The following is a 20,989-nucleotide window of genomic DNA, read 5'->3' as shown; positions in this document are numbered from 1 at the left end:
ACTAACTGTCTCTATCTATTCACAGGGGTAGTAACATCATTTGCTATCAACACTAATTTTGCTGTTTGAATCCTAGGAATGCACTTTTATTGGGACAGAGGGAGTAGGCGGCAGCGGGGGAGGTGCAGTGGCGGCGGGTGCCGCGTGGGGAGGCGGCGTCTGGACAGCTAGATGGATGTGATAGACTCCTTTCGATCGGACGGCTCATGTGATTTTGTTTACAAGGAGTGATTAATTAATTTTAATATTGCGATTTGGACGTCTCCGGCCGGATGGAAAATTTCCATCAAACACCCGTGGCTTAAGAGATATTAGGGCTGTGGTCTTGCGATGGCAGCAAGTGCTTAGGGTCGATCCATCGCGCCCGAATCCAAGAGAACCGAGTTCCGCCGCCAGTGAGGGGCTCGGCGCACGGCGTACGGCGCAGCATGGCGAGCGGCAGCAGCAACGGGGAGCCGAGCACGGCACCGCAGCCGAATCGGTGGTACGACCTCCGATTGGGCTCCTCCTGCCGCGACTCTTCCCCCACCGCCAAGTTCTGCACGCTACGCTGTAAGCCCATCCTTCCCTTTCTTCCTATATTTTCTCTTTCTATTCGCGAAGCGCGTCAGCAACTCGGCAAGCTTGAGTGTCCTGCCTGCGGCGACTTAGCCTAGGATCCGGATCAGGATGCTTCAAGGGCTGGTTACCACCAGAGGAGGTTGGGTTTGTCTTGGACTGAGTGCTGGTCCTGTGTGGGGTGTCTGGTGCTTATGTCGAGGTCTAGAACTCGTTGAGTTGGGGCTTGCAGACCTGTGCTGCTACGGGGCATTTGGGTTTTGATTACTCCACAGCGTTTCTTTGTTTGACTCATTAGCGTTCATGGTGCCAGGTGTTGATTGATTTTGTTCCGATCAATGTATCTCTAAATTTTGTTTATAAGGAAGGGTATGCTGTACCTCTAAATTATCGATCATTTTGGTAACAATAGCAAAATAGGTCTTCAAAAGAATTAACCCTTTCTTCACTTTATTGTGCATGATGTCGTGGAAATTTTATCTGTTCTACTAGAAGGTATTATGGAATCAGACCTTTGTTGCATAATTTTGTTTGTCAAACTGTTTATTAGCTTGAATTTTTACCCAGCGCTTTCATGGAGTAACAGTTAGCTCACAGGTGAGGGAGCTGCCGGCAAGAGTTCAAATCCTGGTGGCACAAGAAAGAAAAGGTCACCCCTAGAAAATAGTGGCAGGGCACCAGCCTGTGGTAATGGTGCGCTTACTTGGGTAGTGGCAGTAGTTGCCGTCCTAGGTAATGGTGTGGCCCAATACGGGTGAAGCTGGGGTTCGGGTACTTTTCTTGGTTGACTGACAGATTCTTCTTAGTACAATACAGTGGGGCTGTCTTTCCCCACCAGCCGAGTTCTTTTTTATTAGCTTGAATTTTCTGCATTGGGTTTTAGACTTATGCGCTTGGTATTGCTCTATTGGAGAACAATAGTTTTATTTAGAATTAAGATCCACAGTTAAAGAGCATTGATCGCTGCCTCCTACATCCACAGGAGACTGAAATTAGCCATCTCTTTCTTATGCAATTTAGCCTCATTTCAATGACGGTCCTTTCATTTTTTGTGCAAGCTTTGCTGCTGATGGGCATTGTTTTCATCTGAATGGTATTGTCTTCCTTTGTCAATATCTCCATTTTCTCACATTCTTCTTTGTTTAGTGTACGTCATCACTCTCTAACTCTATCTCTGAGTTTCTCTTACCTTGTTTACCTTTTGCTGCTAGAGTTGCTTGGGCTGTTTCCTTGACTTTCGTACATTTAATTACATCATTTTTCATTACCCAACACTACAATGCATTCGACAGTACCATAAGCTAAAACATTACTATCTAAAGACTGTAGCACTATAAATGTATCAGAAGAAGCATCTACTTGGTTCAGTGCGGCCTGTATGTTCTCAGCTCTTGAGGAATGGGAGTTGCCCTTGAGACCTTGTACTTGCTCTATACACAACTAGAGGACATCACTTCAGGCTGCTTATTGTAATCTTCTTCCTCTTATCTTTCTCATGGACAATCCTGGGAAACATCCATTTACCTTTCTACATCCTCTCCATCATCACGCGCAAGTATTTACACATATTCTGGCATCTTGACCCCAGAATTTGATGGATTCCAAGCCCCTTTCAGCCCCTAGTAAATCTGTCATTCGCTCCACAGCCTCCTCTGCAGTAAGTTGGTTGCTTGCCTGGGTTGGAAATTCTTTAAGGCCGTTTGATCATATTCCCTTTGTTTTATCTGTGTATTCAACCATTCTCTAATGCCTGTGAGGAGTTGATGATCACTTAATTGTCTGTGAGAAGTTACAGGCCACTTGATCTTCTTTCTGATCATTGACTAGATGTTAATGAAATAATATAGCTACACTTGTGATCTGTGAAACTCGTGTTTCATTGATTTTATTATAAGCCAAAAATGATGTTTTGCAATTCATAATTTTCTTACATTTTATTTGACAGATGAATTTAAGCCAGCATCAATTGACAAAACTCAAGCTGGGTCTCTGCAGAGTACCAAGGATAACCGGGTTACTGTGGAATTCCATAATAATCAGCCTGGCAAGCCAAAGGCAACATTTGAGGGAAGCCAAGAAGAGTACAAGGATAGTGATGGTGTCTTGTTTTTTGATGGTGAGACCTTTCGCCTGGAGAGGTTACATCGGGCTGTCAAGAGACTAAGGTATGTACGAGTTCCGGGAGAGTCTGCAGCAGCTAATTTGGCAACTACAACTACTGGAATGGGTGCAGAATCACATTCTCCTCCATTAGCTAAAGTCAGCAAGCCACAGGCCATGAGCAAACCTGCTGTTCACGCAGTCCCAGTAAGTTCTGTTACTAATTTTAGGCCTTAGATACTGGTTTTTCATTATTCTTTGTTTTGTTAGCTTTCCACTTTTAAATTGAGCAAAACAGCACCTGACCTATGGGATTAAATAATTAGTATGAAGACATCTGATAAGTTCTATTTAACCAACAAAACACTAAAAGTGCATAATATCTTTGCTCAGATATTTTGTGTTCATTGATCATTTATCTTTATGTACTTTGAAGTCTTCAACAATCTTCGTTAACTGTATCTCACACTAGGCAAATTTCTCGAAATTGGGAATGTTGTAAAACATGCTACCCTATGAACTTCCTTTAGAAAGGTGAAATATTTGGCTAGGAATTGTTATCCACAAGGTATATGTTTGCCTGATTTCAAATTTTAATTGGTTCAAAAGTTTATTTGAGTTCAATAGACTGCAGGCACCCCATTTTGCTTTACAAGATTAGTGTTGTATTGATAGTATACAAAGATATCAATAGACTGCAGGCATCCGATTATTGTGCATTATCATGCCCTTGATTTTCTGTCCATTCGATCAATTTGTAATTCATTGGTTACTTATTGGCTATGAAGGTTTGTTTTCAGAATATGGAACTTTGTTCTTGTGAATCATGGCACTTTGTTAAGAAATGACTTTGTTACTTGTTGTGAAAAACTTATATTTGGTTGGGATGAGAAACTTGACCAAGGGACTCTCATGATCGTGATCTTTTTTATAAGATCGTTATGCCTACTTTGTCAATAAAAAGTGTGACAATTTTGTTAGTCTGCCAGGAAGTCATTTTCAATTAAATAATGATGCTGAAATGTTGTTTCAAACTGTTACAATAACTCTGAACCATGGCATCAGATGCATTCATGCATCGAGAGGCATTCATGCTGCTCTATTTTTAGAATCGAACAGGGAACGTAGCCTTCTGTTTGGCTTTAGAAGATGGGAATTGGGATGGAAACAAATTCTCTAAATATAGTCCTGTACTGTTTCAACCATTATATAAAGTTTACTTAATTACTGGGGTGCTTGCTTTTGGTCAATTTAAAAGCCTGTCATATCATTTCTAACTTACTCTGGCATATTTAGGATGAAAATGTTTGTTTAGTCAGATTTGTTAATTACGAATATTTTGGTATGTTCACATAGCCGTTGAACAGATCTTTGCTACCATCATTATGTGATAATAGTTTCAAACTTTCCATTCTTTTGATGTTTCAAGGGACTACTAATCAATTATGACTCTGCAGGTTGAGGTTGAGCGCATTGAAATCGGTGAACCTGAAAATCTAGGTAACATGGCTCTGTGTGACATAAATTATCTGTTTTTTTTTGGCCTGGGGGTGGGTGGGGGTGCGGCGGTGGGATGGAGGTGTGAGTGGCTGGGGGTTGGGCTCATATTAGGGTACTCGAGAAAGAGGCAGATTTCAGAGAGACAGAGATCCACTGTAGTTGGTCCTAGCTCATTCAAGATCAGCTGCCCAGAATGGTCAATTGGGGACAATGGTTGTAGTTTGGGGTTATTATCCCCATGCTACAGATTCAAATTGAGTTGGATTTATTATTTCACTGGATTTGTCTAATGTCGTGGCATGGAGCTAGGCATTCGTTGTTAGAGCATGTTTGAGACTAGGACGTTTCACAAGTTGTACAATGTTTAACATGGAGATAAATTTACGCAGTGCGAGGAAGGCTTACGGTAGCACAAAGGAACTTGGACATGTATTGATATCAATTAGTTTCCATACTATTGATGGGTTGATTAGCTTCCATACTTGTTAATTTCCGATTTGTTTGGTTTACTAAAAGTTTGTTTCCATTAGTTGTTCTGGGAGTCTTTTCATGGAGAAAATTTTGAACACTGCTAGGAGTGTTTAACGAAGGAGAAAAAATAAACTAAATTTCAATTTTGTAACTAGCGATGATAAAAAGGCGTTTAGTTTCTCTTTAATGTTTGTTCTTTTCTTTTTATGAATCTATACCCGCAAAAAATATAATGTTAATCTCTAGATACTTGTGCCTTAATACTAACACAAAGTACTCGATGCTTTCAAAGAGAAGTGCATACCTTAGAAATGAAAGGACAGTAGATATAGTTTTATAGAAATATAAAGTAAGGTTGTTCTGGTGATTTCTCCTCCTTGGCTTATTTTCCATGCTAGAGACATAGATTGTTATCTATTAAAGATGGGTTAATGAGAAAACTAATTATGTTCTATTTGTTCAGAGGTTATGGTGTTTACATTATGTTAATGTCTTTATTTTTAAGTCAAGATTTATCATATGCGCTCGTTGCTCTCATGTTCCTTGCAGGCCCAAGATACAATAACAAAAACACCACATATCAGCCTGTCACCACAGACTCATTTGCCCTTTCACCTGATCCAAATGACGAAGAGAACCTCGACATACTTGGTGATGATGATGACAATGTTTCACCAAATAATATGACCTCAGGACATGGGACATCTGTTTGTGGTTCCGACATCAACCTACCAGATCAGGGCAAGATGGATGATGAAATCGCTGATGTAGATGTAAATGATGAGGCTGACGAGGGGCTCAATGCAGCTGAAGCACTGCGAGCTCAAGTGAACGCAGAAGGGGAGCAGGAGGAGCAGGACAGCTCTAGCTCCAGCGGGAGCAGTAGCAGCAGCAGCAGCAGCAGCGGGAGCGGGAGCAGTGATAGCGATGGAAATGGAAGTGATGGTGATTCGGCGAGCTCCGGAGCTGATGTTGATATCTGAGCTTGATATACATAGTTTTCTTTCGGCATGTATTGGTTCACGATTATTCATTCTTAGTGAAAGGAGTTGTAAGGTCTGAATATGTTAACAAGTATCGCACATGCACATTGAACTATCATGTCAAACTTAATTGGTTGTGTTTTCTAGATCTGGCCTAGGAGCATTTGTAAGCAGACACATACAACTACGTAAGACCTGTCCATTTTGCACTCGACTTAAGTGAACCATCGGTCATTCTATTAAGATGAGAGTTTGCACGTATTCATCTTATGACGTGCCTCGTGCTAACTCAAATCTTAAGGCTTGATGGTCTGGCAAACAAATTTACTTAGAATGAAAGTAAATTCGGTTGTCTTGGTACGCCCTTTACCACATGTCCAATAACAAGCACGCATACTGTTTACATTTTGTACATCACCACGTGAACCATAGAGAGCAATTTTAAACATATATGACTACAAGTTTATATAGTAGAGGAGGTTCAAATCTGAAATTTAAATCTTATGCTTCACAATACAAATCTTGGACGCACAAAAGACATTAAGAGTAACATAAAAGAACCTCCTACGCAGCGGAAAATATAACAAAAGCGCGGTACAACAGTAGTGTATTTACCCAACTCACCATTGTAGCAACAACAACCGCTCAAGTCTACTCTCTCACCCACACTAATATGGTAGGGTAGAAGTAACAAAAGTGACATTCGTCTCACCCGCAACATAGGATTAAAAGAAAGATGAGTACATAAATACTCACAAGTCTTACGCAAGAAAATAATCAAGGATCATGCATAAGGTTATCAAAAGTAAAAGACTTTAAGATTAAGTAGAAATTGTATAAGCCTAGTTAATCCTGAGTCCCGTAGCAGGCGTGCCAACTGTCGGATTGTTTATGTGGCAAGTCCCAGGGGTGTACCCCGGCGGTTGAGTTTAGGACGGGAGATCTCGGAGCCAAAAGTTTGGTGGTAATACGAAGACGCAAGGGTTAGACAGGTTCAGGCCGCAATGAGCGTAACACCCTGGGTCCTGTGTTCGGTGTGGAATTAGGGTTTCTAATGGGGTTTACAATGAACATGGAAAAAGAGAGCGTATAAGATCCCTACGTCCACCTTATATAGACCATGAGCCGTGGGGTACAAATAAAGATCGGGATCTACTCGGGTTGTTACAAGGAAGGAGGTTGGATAAGATCCCTAACAATCCGAGTGTCTTGTTGGAGCCTCTATGCTGATCCGTAGAGGACCCTTCCGTCATGCAGCCGAGTGCCTGCGTGTCGGGTAGTTGATGCAGAGTCACCGAGCAGGGTAGTGACCCAGATACGGGGACCCCACTCGGCAGGGAGGTACCTAGACCTACCTCCGTCACTGATCTTACCTTGAATCTAAATAGTCCTCTCTGCCCCTTGATGCTACCGATGTTGTGTCCTTGGATGAGCCTGAACCTTAGATATTGTACTCACGTTCTCTTGGATTCGATAACCCTTGAAATACTATGAGGTGAAAGCTACTTCGGTATCCGTACGCTTGTAGATTCTTTCGTGAGGTTCTATATACTGAAGGCAGCTTTTTGGTGCCGTTGCTGGTTAAACTAGTAGCGACGTAGGAAATGCCAATAGACATGGTGCTCTGGAGAGTAGCTATTGAGGCTGGAGCGGGAATCGAGAGGGGTCTACCGTGTTGATAAGGTAGATCCTCAATATGATCCACCACCCGCGAGTAGTTGGGTAGTTCTATGGGATGAAATCCTCTCCAGAACTTAGCTCGGAGTTGTGACGTGGCAGCGAAGATCGGATCTAGATTGTCATTCGAGGATGATTCGGTGCCTTCATCTGAATCTGAGTAGGAATCGAAGACAAGAGCCTCCTGGCCAGTGTGGCACCTTGGTCTTCCATGCAGCGTTGGTGATCCAAGTCTCCCTCCAATATGGAGTAGATGGATTAGAGCATCTTCTGGTAGACATAAGATGCATTGCGTAACCCAAAGGTAGGTTGAACACAATGAATCTCAGATCAAGTAGATTCTGATCTAAGATTGATTGAAGAACGAGTGGAACTCGCGTCAAAAATGAGTTTTTGCTCGATCTCCCTGGCGAGGTCTGGAATCATCATCTCGCTAAGATTGCCGACATGGTCGTCGACAGCGTTGCTCCTTCTCACCGGGAACGCCTCCGGCTCCCTAGAGTTGGCTAGGTGGCTGTCAAAACCACCTGAGCCATTTGCGATACAGACCCACGAGCCGAAGAAGAAAGTGGTACCCCGATCAGGCACCGTGCAGTTGAAGCCAAAGTTGGTGTGCCAGCTATTAGTGTTTAGCCCCAAGCCTGCCTAGGGATACCCTAAGACAATATGTTTTTAATAGGTAGGGTTTCACCAAGGTCTGGAACTGATGGTGTAAGTAACACCAAGGTTTAGACAAGTTCAGACCGTGAGATGCGTAATACCCTACGTCCTGTTGGTAATTTGTATTGCCTTAGATATTCTGATCTTTCGAGGGGGTCCTTGCCCACCTTTATATAGTCTTAGGGGACAGGGTTACATAGAAATTCTAGTCGATTACTATACTAGAAGTTCCTCTCAATGTCTTGGGTAGTTTTGTTCTATTCTACTAGTTCTACTCCTGTTCAGATAGTTACAATAGGATAAGGTACATGCCATGCGCTATCCGTTATTCTAAAACATTCTACTCATGTGAAAAATTCCATTGCCACGGGTCTGACATTAATTGAGGCGGTTGCCTTATGCAGCCCACCTCGATTAACCCATTAACCAAGGCGGTTGTACGACTGGCGGCCCGACAACGGTTAACCAAGGCAGGCTGCCTCCGAGCACATTTTTAATTGTCACGGTTAATGTTTTTTTAGTAGCGTGAGACTAGCCTAAGGCTTGCTCCAACGGTTCTCTGGGAACCGCCCCCCACCCTACGTAGGGGAGCTTTGGGGGGGGGTTCCCTCCAACGGTTCCCCCCAAAGCTCCCCCTATATACGGGGGGAGTTGAAACTCCCCTTATATATAGGGTGAGTTTCAACTCCCCCTATATTTTAATCACACCGTTTCTTCACGATATTAATCTCGTTTGAGCCCCGTAACATGATGATAATGCGTATTATGATAGTACAAATATTATATGATTTTTAAATTCAAAAACGATAAATAAATAGTAAGTTAATTAGTGATAGTATATAGAGGGAATAGATATGTGGGGAGTGGTTGGAGAGAAAGAGTTATAGGGGGAGGAATTTTTTGGAGAAAAATAGTAAAATATAGTAAATAGTATGTTTGGGGGAAGTTGGAGAGAAGGAATGGTTGGAGATAGCCTAAGACATGATAGTGTAATTAATGTTTCAAGCCGCTTCAAAGTGAAAAGAGAGAAGAGAGAGAAAATATGGAGGCGAGTGGAGGCAAGAAGAGGAGGAACAAGAGCAGCTAACAGGAGAGGTTAAGCTTGGTGGTGCGGAGGATATGGAGGAGTGGCAACAGTTCGATGGAGCGCATGGATGGCTCGGTAGCGTCTAGTGGGATGTTGCGGCGGCGTCAAGGCGTCCAGCAGGTGTCGAAGGGAAAATGAAATCGCTCGATAACCAGAAAAACGCTCCGACGTGGAGTTGATTTGAATACGGATAATCAAGATTTGAAGAGTTTGTTGGTTTACCCATCAAATATGAAGTTTTCTATTTTTCCAGTTCTGGTAAAACTCTAAATTTAGATAGGATTATACCTAGACGCTTAGAGTTGCTCAAATGGGTAAGAATATTTAGAGGCACGTGTTGAAACTATGAATGAATTTAATGGATTGGCTATGGCAGGCCAACAATTGAGGTACAACCACAAGTTCCTGCATCCATGTCATTGCAATGTATCGGCCACTGGACAGCGAAAGCAAGCCTATCGGCCTACATGCTACATTTGCAACTTTTCTACTTTACCATCTATCTTTGCTATGTTTTATTAAAAAAATTCATTTCAATGTAGAAACCTTTCCTGTAGCTGAAAGGAACCGTTGAAATCCTTCTTTCCAAACGGTGGTACAGTAGCTTTAGAATTGCTTTGAAAATCTCTTCCATTCCAAACCAGGCCTTAGTTCACAATGGAATCACACGTATCTAGCATATACTATACAATCAGGTAATGATAGAAATAATCGGATATATACAACCAGTGGTAACGACACACGCAAGACTAGTACTGTACACGATTGGCCAAATTAACAAACCCATGAATGAAGTGTATACGCAGTGGCCGTGCGATGAGCCTCAGATATATGTCTGCTTGGCGAGCTTGAAGCCGGAGATGAGGGCGGAGAGCGCGAGGCAGACGAAGGCGAAGAAGGCCATGCTGATGGACGCCGCCGACGAGCCGGTGAACACGTTGTCCGTGCCCTCGCGCATGCGGTTGGTGATCGGGATGGCGGCCGACAGCGCCGACATCATCAGGTAGGCCGTAACCTGGAGAAACGAAGAGAATTGCAAAGTGTTGTTCAGAACATAGACGTATGCAAATGAAAAAGAAAAAAAAAAGAAAAGGACTGAATTCCATTATTCCAACTCCATAAAAATAGCTTTGAGATTCTGTATATATAGGCAAGGTCAGACCTCTGCTAATATTCTCGGCCGATGGGGTCGTTTCAGTTTCAGATAATCAGATTGTAAAAGTTCGATAACGTGCCTTTCTGTCTGGACCAGGAAAAGAAAATCTTGGGCATGACGCTCATGTTTCCTGAAATCTATGTGTCTCTGTCAGTCCATCTGATCTAGAACATTCCTGTTGGCGAACATTGCCAAACGAAGAAAAGAATGTGGCGTGTTCCAGCGGCTGACGCCTTATCATCATAGGGAGTACTTGTATGCAGTAATCCAATCAAGAGCCGGAAGTTCCGGCCGTGTGGACTTGTGAAAGAGTGCATCTCATACTAACGGCTTGCTCAATAATAAGCCACCGAAATTAGGTGCTAATTTTGCCCGGACCCTTCCCAGTGCATTAGTGCAACTATTCCTATGGGCTATGATGGAATCCGGGATGCATCTGCCCAAAAGGACAAAACAGTTGTCCGGACGACATGCTGTGCGCACCACAGAATTTTTCTCAGAGCTGAATGACCAATGCATCGCTGCTGGTGATGCAGGATTTTATAATACAAAATGTTCCTTTCACCCAGCTTCAAGGACCTTTCACATTCCGTGTCGGGCAAGAAGTCATGATTCTGGTTGTTTATGTGCCTTTCTTAAATGATCAAAATGGGGAACAAATGGAAAAAGGTTGCTTAGCGTGCGTTCCAGTCATCCACTCCCAGCTCTCAGTTTGTTTACGTGTCTAGGCAAGTTATTGGCCCTCATCAGGTGAAGCCTCTTTTTGAACTATGATTTCCTATGGTACCTTTCGTATGAAATGTCATGCATGAGGTTTGGCTTCGTCTAGGAAAACTTACTTGTCAAGTTCATGCCTTCTGCCCGCAAAATAATAATAATAATAATAATAATAATAATAATAATAATAATAATAATAATAATAATAATAATAATAATAATAATAATAATAATAATAAAAATAATCATGTCTTCCGACTCTGATGTCTATAAAACGCATCAGATAACCATCGAACAAATAAAATAGGAATTTGGCATCTCCAAACGGCTGATGCATACTAGGTCCTTTAGCCGTTTCTTCATATCCTTCACTTAGATTTTTTTAATTAAAAAACTGGTTCCTCTGCTTCATATGTACTAGCACGACAAGTATATTATGCAATTAAGTTGTGATAGTGCCATTAGGACTTCTGAAACGCGTCCCAACAGGCTGCGCAATAATTAATCATTAGCCGAAATGCATTGGAATTCCAGCGCATGACACCTTGCGAAATAATTGTTGGCGGTTGCCATACGGCCCGAGTGGCTTTGTCCTCACGAGCTGCGATGGCATCATCACAGGCTGCTCTGCTCGTGACATCCAGGAGATGGATGAGCATCGCATTGCGCACCCCTACTTGCTACCGAAGCTGGACTTGTTTGCCGACGGTTCAAGGAACCCGTGATTCTGATGATGAAATCCGCAACGGGGGCTTGGCAATGCGAAGCGAATTGCTGAAACCCCAAGTCACAGGGCACGTCGGAGACGGATGCCACGCGATGGGGAACGAGAAATGGAACAGGAATCGCCGAAGCAGAGTTCAGAGCAGGCTGCGTCAGGGGGGTGAAGAACCGCGGGGGGTACGGGGCGGCTGACCTGGTCCCCGGCGAAGTCGACGAGGAGGCCGGTCTTGGGCTGCAGGTCCTGGCCGCCGGTGAGGCGCACGCCGTGGCGGAGCAGCTGCAGCGTCGTGTAGATGAAGGCCAGTAGCCCGACGGCGACGATGTACCTGACAAAGAAAGGCAGTTTCGTCAGGCCAGACGTACGGGCGGCGGAGCGGAGCGGAGCGGAGCGGAGCGGAGCGGAGCGGAGCGCTCCCGAGGGAGGTCGAGGCGCCGCTCACCTGTACTCCTCGTAGCGGTCGAACTGCTTCCAGTCGCCGTGCTCGTTGCAGGCCATGACGAGGAACGCCAGCAGGGAGAGCGCCCACGCCCCGGCGCGCAGCGCTGACCCCGACCGCTCCAGGACGTCCTGCGCCCGCCACCGCCGCAGCGCGGCGCCCACCACGCCGGCGCTCCTCCCGCCGGCCGCGGCGTCCGCGCCCTCGGCCGGGGCCGCGGCGGGTACGGGCCCCCCCTTCTCGACGTCGGCCATGGCGCGCGGCGGCTGCCGGGTGCTCTGCTCGGTGCCCGCTGCGCCTGGAAGGAAATGGAACTGGCTCGGTGGCGGTTGGTTCGGTTGGCTTAGTCTTGATGAAGCTCGCGGGTCGCGCAGGCCACCGCCCCAACGGGTTGGACACCGTGGCGAGGCGAGCCGCTCATCAAGTCCAGTGCGTGCGCGCTATTTTCGGGCGGCCGGGGATCTTCTGCGGCGCCGTCCACCTGGCGCGTGCCAGGTCATGCCGTGGTGAGACGACCCGCGCGCCGTATAAAAATTTTGCGCGGTGGACCAACCAGCGTTGCCCAATTCTCCGATTGTTTTTAGTTTTCTCCCTGGAACTCGCATGCATTTCGTGGTTGATGCATGGTTGGATGGACATCTCTGCACTACGATGCATTCGTTAAAAGAGGTTCAAAAAGATAAAATGGAGAATCCTCCTAATTAATTGGCATCAAAAGAAAAGCTATCTCGCCTAATAACTAGGGTGACATTTTTATAGTAGATTGCTCTTCTCCTGCTCCGGCGGCCTCAGTTGCCTCCACCGCCGCCCACCGCCGCCCGCACACTAACCGTTCTCGTTCCTCGCCCTCGCCGCTCCCGCCGACCATTGGCTGTCTCCCACCGCCTGTTCCGGCGGCCTCTTGGCTGCCTTTGCCTCCGCCCGACGCCCGTCGACTCTGCTAGGCCAGGCGCCGCCCCCCCCCCCCGCCCCCCACCCTTTCTAGGCCCACTGGGGATGAAGCTCCTAACAACCCCAAACCCTAACCCGGCGGCGACGCGCAACGCTAGGCTACCACGCGACCTGTTGCCCAATAGAGTTCTCCATTACGTAGTGGCATGTGTGATCCCATGCATTTTAACCGACTTTAATTCCGAAGAAAAACACATCATGAACAAAAAGGTGGACGATCCTGATTAGCAACTGCAGTTGAATCTTAACCCACTCATCCAACCTGGTCCGCAAAAGATCCTTGCCCACATGCTAGTGCTGAGCTTGCGTGCATTCACATCATCCAACCCAACGAATTGCAACGGCCGCCAACCTACAGCTCATCCAAATCAACCCTTTCCATCAAATGGAAAACCCCACCCTGCAATCCAATCCACAAATGCTGTGCTAATTGGAATGGAAGTGCTGGTAACTTCAATTTTTTTTAGCAAATCCAAGCATCCAAGCAAGACTAAGGCACCGCATCAGAAGGCACCATCCGCTGGCTTTATTCGGGGATTCAAAGCCGGCGGTGCAAGAGACCTCTCCCTCTCTTATCCTCTTTCCGTGTTCCAACTTCCAATCCAAGAAATGCCTCACACCCAGCACGGCTAGCTGCCCAGTGTCCACCACATGCAAAGCTTCGTTACCAAACAAACACAACCACTTATTTCTTCGCTACCATTTGAATTCGAGGCATGAGTTTAGCACAACATGTCAGCATATGCACCAAGCTAGAAACACGAGCCAGCCAGCCAGCACTGCTAGAAAATCGGTCATTAGTACCGGACGGAAATCCCCATTAATACTGGTTCCCCGTCCGGTACCGTCTGGTCGGTAGTAACGGTTAGACCGCCCGGTACTAAAAAGAGCATTTAGTACCAGTTGGTAACACCAACCGGTACTAAACTGCCTACCACGCAGCAGCGCCTGGTGCGGCCATTTAGTACCGGTTGGTGCTAACAACCGGTACTAAGTGTTTTTTTTTCTTGTGCCGGCTGGTGGCTTCAGCCAGTACTAATCGGCTCCGAAGAGCACTATAGATTCGGTACTAAATGGGCACATTAGTACTGTTCCAAACCGAGCTCGGTACTAACGGCCGCGGATGAATGTGTAGTTTTCTAGCCGTGTAGAGCACCAGACTCAAGCAGTCAAGTGCGTGGCTTCAAATAAAAAGAGGAGGAAAAGAACCATGCAATACTTCAAATACAATGTAGTAATAACTTCATCTAATTTTAGGAGGAAATTAAATATATAGTACCAGACTCATGTTTTGTGTGGTGTTTCTACGACGTTATTTTCTTCTTTACATTGTGAAGTGTGCCGAGCTCGATCGGTGTGTCACAATGCTCTCGTTACTTCGATAACTGCTCAGTACTCATCGTCGATGGCTCCTCGTAGATATATTACAGAAAATATCATATGTCGCATATCTCTTCTCTTCTCTGAAGAGGGGTGGGCCGAGGATATGAGCGTGGGTATTCAAAATTTCAAGTAGTGAAAAAATAATAATAACAGCCCAACATATATATTAGTAACATAATCGAGTATTGATACCGACAACACAAATTGTTCATAATTCGAAAGTGTTCGACATATAGATAATAAACATTATTAAACAATCAATATATCAAAGTGAGAATATCTGAATAAATAGAGAATAAAATTCTAAAACAACAAATATCATTGATAAGGATGCTTACAAATTACAAGATAAATTCGTTCCTTCATGAGTACTTCATGATATCCTCATCCTTCGCTTGCAAGAAGAATTCCCTTTTTAATGAATGTGGTCAAACAATTATAAAAAATGTCCACCTATCTTGCTTCTTAGCTTGTTTTTATAGTGTTTATTGCATAAAAGATCGTCTCAACACCAACAGTTGCAACAGAAAGAACCTACAGATAACAACTTATAATACAAGCAATTATGTTTTAGAAATAGATACACAGTATTGCAACAACCTTTTCTACATCTACAGAAACAGAACCATCTACATACCTACGCTGCTGCTGTGCTGCAGCTAGGAGCAGCAGGCCTGGGGAGCAGGCGCCAGGCGTTCGCTATAGCGCGGCGCAAGCGCGCGGTCCCTTCGGCCTCTGCGGCTCCGCCCCTGTACCTGCCGGCCTGCCTGGCGTGCGCCCGTACTGATGCCGCTCTGCCGCGCCACCGACGCCGCTGCTAGCTAGAGTTGCTGCAGCTGGGATTGGGAATTGGGACTTGGGAGACCAGAGAGACACAGCTGCACGGGCCTGGTCTGGGGCTTTCTGAGCGTTTGAGTGGGTTAGCCGGTTGGGCCAGGGAAGGGAAGAAAGGGGGCATGAGTGAGGTGCATGGGCCGTTGGGTCGGGAGCCTGAGAAGGAAAAGGTATGGGCTGCTTTGGATTTCAAGCATGTTCATACTATTAGGCTGTTTATTTTTTTATTTTTCTGTATATACTTAAGAAATATCTATATATACACAATTTTTTTGAAAAATAATAGGTATTCAACTGAATACCCTTGCTACATGCTGGGCCCGCCCCCCTGCTAAAGAACGAAACCTGCCAAAACTAGGCTTCAAATATATTTATGTGATCTCCACGGACAACACAGTATTGAGCCAACAAGTGAAGTAATCCTGGTCCACTCGAACGTCGGCACAACAAGACTGCGCCAGCCTTTTTATATTTTTTATTCCAAGGCCGCGCCAGCCTTAGTGTGAATGAAAAGTCATCTTATTGCGTAGACATTGCAAGAGCCAACCATTTTTTCTCTTCAAATGAACATTTAATTTCCTTCTCCTTAAGATAATTTTTCTTCCTAACTGGAACAATTTCCTTTCTGATCATATATATATCAAGGGAAAAAACATACCACGGGATTGGGAAAAATGTCGTATCAACAGAAAGAAATGAAATGAATCTCTACAGTGGAGTTTATACTCAGCTTGAATTCAAATTCAAAAGTACAATCAAAATGGAAAAGAAATGAACGGAAAAGAAACAGAGAAAAGGAACGGGACCAAAGGGAATGCATGCCAGAGTGGGGTTGGCAGCCCTTTTGATCCTGGTTGGTGTCACCAATCAGGGCCTATTGTTCCGGTTGCCTAACGTGAGGTGGTCACGGTTGAAAAACTTGGACAACAAAGGCTTTTGTCGTGGCGTGTTTAGTATCAGCCAGACAGTACCGGCTACTGCAGCCGGTACTAACCGTGCCCTACGGCTGGTACTAAAGCTAGTTGGTACTAGTGACCAATGATGCATTTGATTGGCTTCGGCATGGGTAGGGCCACATTAGAGCAAGGCTTATAGTTACGCCTGCTTGCCGGCGAGCTCAAGGGCCAGCTCAGCTAGATCAGTCCAAATGGGAGGAGTGGTGGTGGTGGGACCCGCCATTCTTGAAGCCTCTCCGTGGACAGCAGCCAATAGGAGCAAGCGAGCGATGGGAAAAGCTGCAACAGAGCCCATGTCGCCGGCTTGAGCGGGCGTCTGGTCACTCGCTCGTTTTCTTCTCTCTCAACCTCTCTCTTCCCTCCAGGTAGGATTGAGCCCGCAAGTCGGCCACTATAATACCTGCTCTTAGCGAAGCTGCTTCATGAGAGAAGACACAACTGCACCCGTTTAAAGAAGCCAGAGTCACTTAAAGAGAATTGAGCTTCACCAGAGGAGACACAACTGCACCCGTTTGAAGAAGCCAGAGTCACTTAAAGAGAATTGAGCGTAACTTAGGATCCTGATATGGGAATATGGAATCCTACCCATCCAGCTTTGTGTTTAGACTCGGCATGGCCGGGTCATCTTTTCACCGACGAATGTGTTGAGTGAAAAGTAAATGCTTTTAATATGTCTACATGTCAAACGATTGAGATATGAGATATGTGTTATCTCTCAATCACCTCCACCAGCCATTGGATGGTGTATCAACTGCCTTTTATATATCTACGCTTCCACACGGATACAAGCATAATGGGTCCGTATTTTCTTTTGTTGCGTGTCCAGTAAGGCATAACTGGTCCAGTATTTGTAAGTTTATGACCCGTTTAGTCTATTTGAGTTGGTATTAGCAGCTCTCTGTACGACTGTACCAACTTTAAGCACAAAAACAGACTGATGGCACTGGCTGTCCATGTTGACGCGAAAGATCGACACACCAAGCCCGAGAGTACCGTTCGCCAAGCTTAGACTGCGAACGCTTTTAAACCAGGGTGTGTCAGTCAATTTGACCTGTTGACAAGGAGTAGGCAAATGTTAAATTCGAGAGTGTATCGGCTGAATTTTCGAATAGCTCTCTGCCGATACAGAAAATGACAAACAATCAGGATAAACTGGTATTAAAGCGACTGAGGGGAGCGGCAAAGGCTGACGATACGGATAGCGACAATCGGCTAGATTTAACCGATACGTGCCAAAAGCAGTGCACAAGTCTACGAATGTGTAGATTTGAACACAACCACGCTAAAAAATAGATCTAATCGGCTTTACAGGATTTGGAACGAAAGGATTTAACAGCCGATCAAACCCATTCTGAGCAAGATAGGTTTGATAAAAGCTAAAACGATAGGAAAAAACCTATAGATCAAGCAAATATTGATAAATTGTGAATAAATCTAAACAAAGCAACAACGATGTGCCGGTTGAACTAAAGCTTAGATTTAATCGGTAAAAACGAAAGCTTATCAGCAAACCAAGTCGCTCGAATGTGAGACGTCCATGATCAGCTGTCACACCCCAAAATTTCAATTTTGGGATGTGAACATATTTTCGAAAATATTTTTCCATCTTTAAAATATTCTGTGAATTTTCAAGATTATTCTTGCAATTACTCTCATTTTCTATAGAGCTAAATTCATTTAATGGAAAGTTCTATAATATTTTCACGAGATTCAAGTACTTTATTTTGACTTCTCGTGTGCAAAACTATCTCCAGGATTTTTCTTGGAATTTCTAGATTTTCTCGGGATATATTTTTCACGGATTAAAAGATTTGTCTAGACTTTTTTAGATTTATTTTAAACCTGAAAATATATTAGCGAGTCAAATCCTTTCTCTTCCGTTCCGGGACTGAATTCCATTTGTTTTGCCTCATCAGGTTTCATGTTCTCTAATCTTTCATCTTGATCGAATCACGGTCGAAACGAAGCCTTATCTCAACACCGTTGTTTCCCGGCGATACGGCGTTAGTCGTTGCCGTCAGCTTTGGCTACCAGCACTATCACTCTAAAATTCTAGTCCTAATCGGCTCAACCCGGCCCGTGCGAAACTCAGGGCCCCTTTGGGAGGGCTCTGGACGGGCGGCTCCGGCTTCGCGCTACAGTGATGAAGCCGGAGCCGGGGAGAGCCCTCCCAAAGAGGCCCTCAGAATCCACACATCTTGACTTTTATAGTTTTTCGTGTCAAGACCAATGTTTATCTTTCTCGGTTCGTTTTCTCTAAATCGGCATGCTTTTGTTCTCTTGGAACCTCTCGGCCTATCCCCACTTTTTTCCCCCTTCTCTCGGTGAACCAAATTCCATGGCTTGTCCCAAATTAATCCCAACCCAGCCATCCTAGCCCTTGAAACGACAAGGCCGAGTCCTAATCAGCCTGTTTCCCCCCTCGTGTTCCCTTTCCTATGCTGCACGTCGACCCTGCCCAGCGCTGCCACCAGAGAGTCGAGCGCCCAGGCCTTCTGATGTCGCTCCCCTGCAGCCGCGCCTCCACCCCTAGGTGCGTCGCCTGATGCCCTGCGCCGTCAGCAGATGCGCCAAGCCCAGCGTTGCCGCCGGCCTTAGGCATCGCGCGCCCCTCCTGAGCGCCGTCGTTGCCCTCCTGCTCGCTTCGACCTGCTGCTGCAGCACCCTGCGCCCCCTCCCTGAATCCATCTCGTGAGGCATCACGGCGCCCAAGTTCCCAGGTCGCTGCTGCGTCTCCTGGCCCTGCGCCCCTACCCCCTACCCCCCATGCGGCGCACTCTGCTTGCCTCCCACCGCGCAGCGCTGGCTGGGCAAAATACCCGAAATCCGAAGCCCGAATCCGAAAAACCCGAGCCCGAACCCGAAAAATCCGAACCCGAAAAACCCGAACCCCAATTCGGGTTCTAACCCACGGTACCCGAAATTATTACGGGTAGTTCGGGTATTGGGCCACGGTAACCGAATTACCCGAACTACCCGAAATCAGCCCACTCAAGTCTATTTGTTTATTTTTGGCCCAGCGGCCCAGCCCACCGCTCCACCAGGCCACCGCTCCCACCCCAGCGCCCCACCGGCGCCGCCCCGCCCCCACCCCCCAGTATGCCCGCGCCGCCGCCGCCGCCCCCAGGCCTCCAGTACGCCGCGCCGCCGCCGCCACTCCGTGAGCGCGAGCTTCAGGGTCCGTCTTTCCCGCTCGCCCAGCCCGCCTCCATCCACCGGCCCCGCCTCCGTCGAGCTCCGTCGGCCCTGCGCCCCCGCCGGCGACCTCGTCTGTTGGCTCCGCCTTGCCCCCGTCGCGCTCCCCTGCTTGCGGACCGCGAGCTCCGCCGACCCCGCGCCTCGCCGGCGACCTCACCCGTCGGCTCCTCCTCAGCCCCGCCGCGCTCCCTTGCCCACGGATTGCGAGCTCCGCTGGCCCCGCGCCCCCACCGGCGACCTCGTCCGCTGGCTCCGCCTCGCCCCCGCCGCGTTCTCCTGCTCGCGGACCGCGAGCTCCGCCGGTCCCGCGCCCCGCCGTGTTCCCCTGCTCGCCGGACTTGCGCCCCGCCGGTGATCTCGTCCGCCGGCTCCGCCTCGCCCCGGCCGCGAGCTTCATCTTCAGCAATACAGGGTGGGTGGAGGTGGCCAATGCGCCTCCCTGCTCCCTGCTCGCCAGCCAAGAGGCAGGCGGCGGCGGCGGCGGCGGAGATGGCCGCCGCTCCTCCCTGTTCCCTGCTCGCCGGTCAAGAGGCGGGACGGCAGCGGCGGCGCGGGGGGAGGTGGCCGCGCGCCTCCCTGCTCGGGCTGCCGGAGGGAGATGGGTGGGGGAGGGCCCAGTGGTCAGCGGGAGGACCTCGGGTATATCGGGTATACCCGAACCCGAACCCGAAATTGCGGGTACCCGAATTGTCGGGTAGTGATTTTTCAGAGTTAAAATCGGGTAGCATTTTGTATTACCCGAATTACCCGACCCGAAAAATTCGGGTAACCCGAATGCCCAGTCATAGCGCCATGGTCTCGTGAGCCAGACAGCAGAGCATCGCCGCCAGCCGTCCGTTGCTGATTCGTCGCGAGCGTAACACGGATCGCAAATCCAAAGCCACAACGTCGATCACTGCATCGAGCCGAACCTGTTTTGCCGGTCTTCGTCACCCCTCCATCGCCGGACATCGCCGCCCACGGTGCTGCCGCCGCTAATCCACTTCTTCGTGACCATGGCTCCGACTCATGTCTTTTCTCGGTAGCATCTCGATGAGAACCCCTGCAAATCTCATTTAGTTTAATTTTAGATCTGTTCTTATTCCGTTAGCTTTGTTTAGCACGAGCTATAGTTTAGTAGTGCAGTTGTTTCGTAATTCGAGTTTCATAATTAAATTTAGAATTAATGACTATTGAAACTAGTTTTCTAATTAAAATCAACTTAGAGCTCTACCGGTTTTCATAATTCATGCTAATATGATTAACTATCAACTTAAATGTATCTCTTAAATAAGTTGTTTAGTTCAAACCACGAATCATAAAGTTTTATGCTAGATGCTCACACTTGACTTTTATCTGCTAGTGAAATAGTTAACTGGTTTAATTTATATTGAAACTTGATAAATAAAATATGACTAAGTTTACTCGTCTTTACAAATATAAATCAATATAATTTAGTTAATATGGATATTTTCTTCAGATATCCTTTACATGTGTTTTCTTAATTAAAATAAACCCAGCTTATAATTTCTTTTAAGTTATAATAAATACAAATCTTCCGATAGTTGTATCTTTTCAACCGTAGCTCCGTTTTTAGTGTTTCTTGTGCTCTTGCGATC

The 20,989-nt window shown here is 46.4% G+C and overlaps 2 protein-coding genes across 2 annotated transcripts; one reads left to right on the top strand and one right to left on the bottom strand.

The window, feature by feature from the left end:
* Positions 1-309: 309 nt before the first annotated feature.
* On the top strand, positions 310-5,826 carry LOC120665823 (ELL-associated factor 2-like). The gene is made up of 4 exons (XM_039945506.1): positions 310-552; positions 2,504-2,865; positions 4,116-4,158; positions 5,179-5,826. The coding sequence occupies exons 1-4, from the start codon at positions 429-431 to the stop codon at positions 5,610-5,612; spliced, it is 963 nt and encodes a 320-aa protein (XP_039801440.1). The 5' UTR covers positions 310-428; the 3' UTR covers positions 5,613-5,826.
* Positions 5,827-9,646: 3,820 nt separating this feature from the next.
* On the bottom strand, positions 9,647-12,441 carry LOC120665822 (CASP-like protein 4B4). The gene is made up of 3 exons (XM_039945505.1): positions 12,073-12,441; positions 11,826-11,958; positions 9,647-10,051 (listed from the first exon to the last, which is right to left on the bottom strand). The coding sequence occupies exons 1-3, from the start codon at positions 12,321-12,323 to the stop codon at positions 9,860-9,862; spliced, it is 576 nt and encodes a 191-aa protein (XP_039801439.1). The 5' UTR covers positions 12,324-12,441; the 3' UTR covers positions 9,647-9,859.
* Positions 12,442-20,989: the final 8,548 nt, after the last annotated feature.

This window comes from Panicum virgatum, chromosome 3N (assembly GCF_016808335.1).
Source record: "Panicum virgatum strain AP13 chromosome 3N, P.virgatum_v5, whole genome shotgun sequence".
Taxonomy (NCBI): Eukaryota; Viridiplantae; Streptophyta; class Magnoliopsida; order Poales; family Poaceae; genus Panicum; species Panicum virgatum.
This window is presented reverse-complemented; position numbering and strand designations above follow the sequence as displayed.